Raw genomic sequence first — 8961 nt, 5'->3', positions numbered from 1 at the left:
TACACTTCCCTATCATTTTATTATATCATTACATCTTCTGCCTTGTTTCTTATTGTTTTCTAGTAGGGACATGACCTGACCTCGTCACTACTCTATCGATGTTAGGCTTGGCACTTACTGGTATCATTGCGGTGTACTCATACTACGCCTCTACATATATTTTTATACATATCCAGGTGCATCCTATCAACCTCGATATTAGAGTGTTGTGTTGATGCTTGAAGACTTCAAGGTACACCCGCCCGCGTCCGCAGGCCTCGGAGTCCCCTTCTATCCCATAATTTCCCAGTTTCTTTATGTTTTGATAGAGAGTGATGTTTAGGATATTTGCAACATTGTATCTAGAGCTTGTGACTTATATCTACAGGGTTTTGGGAGTTGTATATAATTTGAGTTGCAATTTTTACTTTATACAGTTGCTGATGTTTTGAGCTTTTAGATTATTATTTCAATTATTTCGCATGCTTGTTAGGCTTACCTAGTCTTAGAGACTAGGCGCCGTCACGACATCATACGGAGGGAAATTGGGACCGCGATAGAAACCGTCTCGATCATGTCAGTTTCTCTTTGGTATCGGTACAGTTCAGTTAATTTTCGGTATTTTTTTAAAAATTGTCATATAAAAGTCATTATTAGAAGTAGAATGCAATAAAAAACGTACTTTTATAGGACTTAGCAAAACTCTCTAAACATTTTTACTGTTTAAAAAATAATAAATTAAGAAAACATGAAAGATGACATGAATATAGATCCATCAACTATTCTACAATAGCATGAAAAAAATTAGGCGAATACAAATATATAGAAGATTAATATTAAAAAATATAAATCTAAATCACGAGTGAAAAGATATTAACCAAGTTGTGACTTAAGAATAAAGTTTATAGAAGATTAATATTAAAAAAGATAAATCTAAATCATATGAAAGAAAATGTATTCAACATATTGTAGTTTGCTATTCATAATCGCTAGAATACCTTGTATCTTACTAGTGAATATGCTGGAAATAATTTAGTTTCAATGGGAGTAACATAATAGGTTTGGGAATTAGGATTTTGAGTTTAATTACTTGTGTCTTGTAACTGTTTGCATTAGGATTTATTATTTTTAAACTTAATATATAGATATATTTTTCAAATGTAATTTTATTCGGTACGGTTCGGTAATTTTTTGATTTATTTTTGTAAAATAAAAAACCTACTATAATTATCGGTATGGTTATAGATTTATATAAAAACATACGGTTTTATTAAAAGAAACTTAAAAATCAATTTGGTATGCTACAGTTTGATCAGTTTAATCGGTTTTTAAATATCCATTCACTCCCCTACTTGCACTAATTTCTCGTTGTGAGAATTTGGAGGAAATCCAAGAGCATCACAGCCCCTGCTTCTTCTTGATACACATATTAAAATATAAGGTAATTGTTGAGTGCGGTTAGGACAGTGGGAGGCGACTCTGAGCATTTTTCGGTTGTTATGGTGTTACACCAAGGATATGCGCTCAGCCCTTTCTTGTTTGCTCTGGTGATGGACGCACTGACACACCATGTTAAAGGAGAAGTGCCATGGTGTATGTTATTCGCTGATGACATTGTTCTGATTGACGAAATGCGGAGTGGCATTAACGAGAGGCTGGAGGTTTGGAGACAGGCCCTTGAGTATAAGGGTTTCAAGTTGAGTAGGACGAAGACGAAGTATCTTGAGTGTAAGTTCAGTGTCGACCCGAGGGAAGCGGGCATGGACGTCAGGCTTGGATCGCAGATCATTTCCAAGAGAGACAGTTTCAAGTACCTTGCGTCGATTATCTAGGGGGATGAGGAGATCGACGAGGATGTCACACACCGTATTGGGGTGGGGTGGATGAAATGGAAGTTAGCATCTGGAGTCCTGTGTGACAAGAAAGTGCCTCCGCCACTCAAAGGTAAGTTTTATAGAGTGGTGGTTAGGCCGGCCATGATGTATGGGGCTGAATGTTGGCCAGTTAATAACTCACATATCCAGAAGATGAGAGTAGCAGAAATAAGAATGTTGAGGTGGATGTGCGGGCACAGTAGGATAGATAAGATTAGGAATGAAGATATTCGGGAGAAGGTGGGCATGACTCCCATTGATGACAAGATGCGGAAAGCGAGGCTTAGATGGTTTGGGCACGTTCAGAGGAGGAGCTTGGATGCACCGGTAAGGAGGTGCGAGCGGTTGGCATTGGTGGGTACAAGGAGAGGTAGATGGCGGCCTAAGAAGTATTGAGGAGATGTGATCAGGCGGGATATGGCGAGGCTTCAGATCTCCGAGGACATGGTACTCGATAGGAAACTGTGGAGGTCGAGCATTAAGGTTGTAGGTTAGGAGGTAGTTGAGTTCATTTAGTCTACCAGTGTGAGGCTAGGCTGATAGGATTTAGTCTTAGACTGCTAGTGGTCAGTGTTGTGTTTTCACTACTCTTCCGTTATTTACTGGTTATTATTTCTGCTTTCCATTTATTCACTATTTTTGTGATGTCGTGATTATTTATATGGTTTTTATTGATGGTATTGATATATTGTCTCTTTTCGTCTTTTCATCTTCTTGAGCCGAGGGTCTGTCGGAAACAGGCTCTTTACCCTATCGGGGTAGAGGTAAGGTCTGCGTACACACTTTTCTCTTCAGACCCCACTTGTGGGACTATACTGGGTTGTTGTTGTAATTGTTGAGTGCATTAATGAACTGTTGCCTTTTTTTCTTACAGGCTTCGTAATGGTTTGATTTTTGAAACGTTCCCTTATATGCTAGGCGTTAGTTTCTTTCCTTTTATATTTTTTAAAAATTTAGGATAATTAATTTTTTAAAAGGGCAAATGAGTAATTTAAATTTTAATTTAAAGCCTTCCCACTTTTAATGCAGTACACATATAAATATAAATATAGATATAGATTTAGATTTAGTTTGTTTTGTTTTTTGGGAATTTTTTAGCAAAACGGGTCATTAATAAGCGGATGGGTCGGGTATGCCCAAGTCTTATCTACGCGGCGTTCATAGCATTAATTCCGCTGCAAGCTTCCCAACTTTAGCAAAACTAGGGTTTCCCCAAACAAATCCCTTTTAAAGATAGGCAATAGTGCGCAACAAGAAAACGCATACAATCTTAAGCTTTTACAGATTCTTCTCCGTTGAAAGATTGAAAATTCTTAGGTTTTTCTTTGGGAGTTGGTGAGAAATCAATCAATTCGTGAAATTATGCCTCCGAAAGCAGTAAGAAAGACACCTATTGGATCTGGATCCAAAAGAGGTGGCCGTACAGCTCGTGGGACCCCAAAGTCTCAGGCAAAGACCGAATTGAAGACGGAGGAGGTCGTTGAGGAAAAGCCCGAATTGAAAACCGTTGAACCGGAGCCCAAGGAGAAAACCGTGGAACCAGTGGCCGAGGACCGGGCCGAAACTGAGATGGAAGCGAAATCTGTGGAGAACGGGGCGGTTTCGGAGAAGAGTAAGTATTTATTTTGAAAATTGATGTTCTAAATAATTTATTTGAATTATACTTTGTATGGTTGTGCTTCTTTTGCTGCGTTTCGGTATACTAATTGTAATAGTTTGGGGTCTTGTAGCTTAATAAAGATAGTGACCAAATTTTTTTTATGTCATTCAAAAAATAAAAAATAAAAACTTTGTGGATCTAGTTCGTTGTTAATGATTGGTGTGGACTTTACTTCTGCTAAATCCTTGGAGAACGGGGCGGTTTAGGAGAAGAGTAAGCCTGTAAGTATTTATTTTTGAATTGGTATTCTAAGAATTTTGTTGAATTAATACTTTGTTTAGTTGTGCTTGTTTACTTGGGTTTTGTCTATGTTCATAACTGTTGGGGATTGGCATGTCAATTGTAATAATTTGGGTTCCCTTTTTTTGGATAAATATTTTGGGTTCTTCTAGTTCAACAAGAATTGTGAAAAAAGGTAAAAGCTTTATGGGTTTGGTTCGTAGCTAATTGTAGATGCAAAGTTTATTCTGGTGGACATAGCTGTGTAATAATATTATTGAAAGAGAAAGTGGTTATTTTTTGAACTTTCATGAACTAATACCTATTTTAGATATGTTTTTGAGAAAAAAATACCTATTGTAGAAATCCTTGTTTCCTGTGTTTATGCTTGAAACTGTTGAGAATTGCTATGTAAATTGTAATAATCTAGGTTCTGGTAGGTTATTTAGGAACTGTGTCAAAAAATATTATGGGTCTAATAGAAATGGAAGAACTAAATATAAATATTATCTCAACAGAACGTGGATATGAGAGGATAGTGCTAATAATATCATTTTTGGTGAGGGGAAGCTGTGATCATCACTTTAATCTTATGGCCTGCTAACTTTAGATTAATGAAGAAATATGTGTCTATATGCGCTTTCAAGCTTCAATTAAAACGAAAATAAAAGAAGTGAGGTGTCCCCAAGAGATGGTTGAGGCATATGAGTTATGACCCTCAAAAAGCCTTGTGGATTAGTAAAGGTGCTCGCAAGCTGGTCTCAACACCATCTTTGTGGGAAAAAAAGGGAAAGAACGAAAAAAGGCGAGACTTTTGTTGGGAACTGGGGATGAATGAAAGCTCCCTTGTTCTTCAATAAGGGAAGAAAGAAGACGGAAAGGTTACAGTTGCTTCCACATGGTCAATTCTGCCAAATTTTGTAACTGTGATCTTTCTCCTGAGGAATTTCGTGCAGGTCTTTTTAAGTTTATGCAGAGGCATCTTTTGATGATCAGCTATGTCTCGATAGAGTTGGACATTGTTGACAGCTTACAGGATTTGCAAGAAATTATGTTATACTTGGACTAAGACCCTTTTACATTCTCCATTGACTGGCCTGGGAAGCTAATTTTTTTTTCTCGTGGCAGAGGAGGACGATGTGAAAGAGTCAGTCGATCAGTATGAAAAAGGTGAGCGATTAGATTTGGAGGATAATGACCCTGAATATGAACCTGAAGAGTATGGAACGGTTGATTATGACGAGGGAGAAATGGAACATGATGACATTCAGGAAGAGGGAGATGAAATAGAGGAAGAACCTGAAGAGGGAGATGTTGGTGAAGAGGAAGAGGGTGATGATGTTGAAGAGGAAGAGGGTGATATGGTTGGAGATGTTCACGAGGAAATTGAAGGTGATGAAGAAGATGATCATGCTGGGAAGGAGCATGTTGAGATGGTTGATGCAGCCGAGGAGGAAGAACATCATGAAGTTGTTAAAGAAAGGCGTAAGCGGAAGGAATTTGAAATATTTGTTGGTGGCTTGGACAAGGATGCCACTGATGACGATCTCAGAAAGGTCTTCAGTAAAGTTGGTGAGGTTACCGAAGTGAGGCTTATGATGAATTCTCAGTCAAAGAAGAATAAAGGATTTGCATTCCTGAGATTTGCCACTGTAGAACAAGCAAAACGAGCTTGTACCGAGCTGAAAAATCCAGTGGTATATTCTTTATTCTGCAGTTTTCATGTCACTGATTTTAATTCCTCATCGAAGGTATTTTCCTGACAATAGAATTTCCAGGTTAATGGCAAACAATGTGGTGTTTCTCCGAGTCAAGACAATGATACTCTGTTTTTGGGTAACGTATGCAAGTCCTGGACAAAAGAAGCTGTAAGTAGACTGGGCAGATTCATATTGTCACCAAGCACGATTCGTAGTTTTTAAGAGCTGCTTAACTAGTCATTGATGTTTGCTTTCTCTCCAGTTAAAAGAGAAGCTGAAGCATTATGGTATTGACAATATTGAGGATTTGACATTGGTCGAAGACACTAATAATGAAGGAATGAATCGGGGATTTGCTTTCTTGGAGTTCTCTTCACGTTCGGAAGCCATGGATGCTTTTAAGCGGTTACAGAAGAGAGATGTTATGTTTGGAGTTGATAGGCCTGCAAAGGTGTCTTTTGAGGATTCATTCATCGATCCTGGTGATGAAATCATGGCACAGGTAAACTCTTTGGACCTATATCTATATATTTTAATAAAAGGGACTACGGCGCTGGTTAAGTATAGTTATGCTCTAATAGCCTCTTCTGTTGCAAAGAGAGAAGAATGAATAAGGACACTGCATGTATTTTAGTCTTTCCTTTCTACAATCAGTTATATTTATGGCTAGGTGGTAGCTGTTCAAATTTTGTCTTCCCGTTAATTTTTAATCTGGGTAGTTTTGTTTTCTTCTTTCCCCATTAGTTTTCTTCTGATAAATTTGCTGCTTACATTTGAGTCAGTTGCTGTGCAGCTATTTGTTATCTGTCTGTGGGTGAATTGTTTATTTTTGATGAACCAATATATGAATCTGGGTGACTATCTCTTGAGTTCAGGTTAAAACAGTGTTTGTTGATGGTCTTTCGGCATCTTGGGACGAGGATCGCGTGCAGGAACTTCTTAAAGAATATGGGAAGATTGAAAAAGTTGAGCTTGCCAGAAATATGCCTTCAGCCAAGAGAAAGGACTTTGGATTTGTCACCTTTGACACACATGATACTGCAGTTACATGTGCTAAAAGCATTAATAACGAGGAATTGGGTGAAGGAGATAACAAGGTTCGTTTTCTGTCTTTAAGTGTCTAAGAATATGTGCAACTCCTGTGAGTATTTCTTATAGTTGTATATTTCAGGTTAAAGTTAGGGCCAGATTATCAAGACCCCTTCAGAGGGGCAGAGGAAAATATGGTGGAAGAGGAGATTTACGACCTAGGCATATGCCTCTGCGTGGTCTCCGTGCCCCTTGGGGTCGTACAGTTCCACATAGTCGCCCTATTCGAGGGACTAGAGTTAGTACACGTTTGCCTCCTGTAGTTGGTCGTGGTTTTAAACGACCAGCAACATTGAGAGATAGACGGGCAGTGATGGCTTTACCTCCTAGGGGCAGGCCCATGGCTCCACCACCTAGCAGGTCATATGAACGGAGACCACCTGGTATGAGATGATTTTCATCTTTTATTCAGATCTGCTGGTTCAACTCTGCTTATTTTATAAATGACTCATGACTAAATTGCAGTTCCCTCGTATTCAAAGAGTAGCTTGAAGAGGGAATATGGACGGCGCGAGGAAATCCCTCCTCCTAGAAGCAGAGCACTAGCTGAGTATCCTTCGAGGGTTCATTCTGACAGACGTGCATCATATAGGGATGAATATTCTTCTCGCAGCTCTGGTTACCCTGAAATGCCTAGAGGTACTCACTCTGCAGGAAGGAGAGCTTATGTTGATGATGGATACGGACAACGGTTTGAAAGGCCTCCTCCATCTTACCGCGATGGACGTGGTCGTGAATATGACTCTATGTCCGGTTCAAAACGTCCATACAGTGCAGTGGCAAGTTATCTTAGCCATATACTACAGTTAGATATTTACTTGATCTGCCCAAGAGATACAAACTAATTTAGCTTCTGTTACATGCCAGGATGATGTTCATCCCCGCTATGCTGAGGCAGGAGTGCGCCATTCTCGCGCTCGTTTGGATTATGAACTTGGGAGCGGGAGTGGTTCTCAATATGGAGATGCATATGGTGACAGGTGCCTTTAATTATAGTTAAGTGATTTTTCTTCCTCTTGCGCAAACATTGGCACTATATTTACATGCCTGATGTACATATCAGTAGACTTGAGAGATCAAGTCTTGGATATGGTGGCAGCAGGAGCTCCCTATCTAATCAAGATTCTCATGGGATGTATAGTAGCAGTCGTCAGGGTATGAACTATGGTGGAGGTCTGTTCTTTTGTTCATTGGAAAATCTGGTTATTTCATTTAACAATTGTAATTACACGTCTGTTTAGAGAAACCTGTCTTAATTTTTATTTTGGTTTGCAGGCTCCTATGGTGGAAGTGATGGAGATGGAATGTATTCATCCAGCTATGGTGGTGATTACATGTCTCGTGGCAGTGATGTATGCTTCTACTTTGTTGAATTCTGTTGGAAGCTTTAGTGTCTATCCGATGATAACTGTTGTTCCTGTTCTTCTCTGACGAATCTTCAGGTTGGCTCCTCGCTTTATTCTAGTCGTAGTATGGGTGGCAGTGGTTATATGGGAAGTGGTGGGTCTGGTTCTTACTACTAAGGTATGTCTCTTTTTATTACAACCATCGTATTTTATTTGGTCGTCATGCTTTAGAGCTGAGTATCCCATACGAGCTTGTGATTCCCTCCTCCCCCTCTTCCTGTGAAAATGAAGCTGGGAAGGTTTTTCTTATGTTTCTTCTCTGAAAGAGCTGTATTTCAAGATATGGAGCATTTGGTCACCCACCAACTTATTTATGGTACAGATTTGAGTTGACAAAAGAGCTTGCAGTTGGATGTGTTAACATTGAAGCCCTATGCATTGACATGCCTCTGTCCTCTGAGGGAGATGGAGTTTATCTGTTATCTATTGCTTCTTTGTATATGTACGGCTAGATAATTTAGCATTAGAGGTTGTATTGCTCCGAAGCATCTTGGATTCTAATTGGGAAAAGAAACATCTGTTCCTTTTCTGATGTAAGGAAATTTGAGTTATGTAGAGCAAACAGAGATCTGTTTATTTCTGGTATATGAGCATGCAATAATTTGTAGTGGTTTCTCCTTTTAAGAATTTGCTGGAAAAGTGGAGGAGGTATGCTGCATGATTATTTCAAAAGAAAATGAATCCTAAAAGCTCAAGTTACCTTTTAGCCAGTCATGATTCTTAGGATATATTACAGTGATGGATCCGTGAGAGTTCTATTTGGAAGCTTTATATCCAGTTGTATTTTGATATTTTCATCACAAAGTTTATCACAGGTCTCAAAGATCACCAATAAAGAGCTTAATTTTGTAATCAACGTGTCGACTTCTGTACTGAGTTAATGGATTGACATGCATTCCAAATTATTTATTTGCTTCTGGATGGTGAGTGATTAATGGTTTAGATGAGGGAAAATGAATGTATTTTGATGACTTGAGAAAGAAAGCATCTATGGATATCATGGGCTGAAGCTGCTCATTGCCTAATTTTATTCC

At 38.9% G+C, this 8961-nt stretch overlaps 1 protein-coding gene across 4 annotated transcripts; it reads left to right on the top strand.

Moving 5' to 3' along the window:
- The first annotated feature begins 2998 nt into the window (after nucleotides 1–2998).
- LOC107804749 (uncharacterized) lies at nucleotides 2999–8536 on the top strand. Of its 4 annotated transcripts, none has more exons than XM_016628680.2 (12): nucleotides 2999–3465; nucleotides 4861–5429; nucleotides 5511–5600; nucleotides 5695–5934; nucleotides 6308–6529; nucleotides 6604–6904; nucleotides 6987–7300; nucleotides 7389–7501; nucleotides 7588–7694; nucleotides 7797–7873; nucleotides 7964–8045; nucleotides 8250–8536. In XM_016628680.2, exons 1-11 carry the CDS (start codon nucleotides 3216–3218, stop codon nucleotides 8042–8044), a joined length of 2364 nt encoding a protein of 787 aa, XP_016484166.1. In that variant the 5' UTR covers nucleotides 2999–3215; the 3' UTR covers nucleotide 8045; nucleotides 8250–8536. The 4 variants fall into 4 exon arrangements, with proteins under 4 accessions (XP_016484166.1, XP_075102650.1, XP_016484164.1 ...); XM_075246549.1 differs by having other exon boundaries at nucleotides 8159–8536; XM_016628678.2 differs by having other exon boundaries at nucleotides 7585–7694.
- Nucleotides 8537–8961: the final 425 nt, after the last annotated feature.

The sequence above is a fragment of the Nicotiana tabacum genome, chromosome 23 (genome assembly GCF_000715075.1).
Source record: "Nicotiana tabacum cultivar K326 chromosome 23, ASM71507v2, whole genome shotgun sequence".
Taxonomy (NCBI): Eukaryota; Viridiplantae; Streptophyta; class Magnoliopsida; order Solanales; family Solanaceae; genus Nicotiana; species Nicotiana tabacum.
Note: the sequence above shows the minus strand (reverse complement) of the source record. Positions and strands in the feature narration are given on the sequence as shown.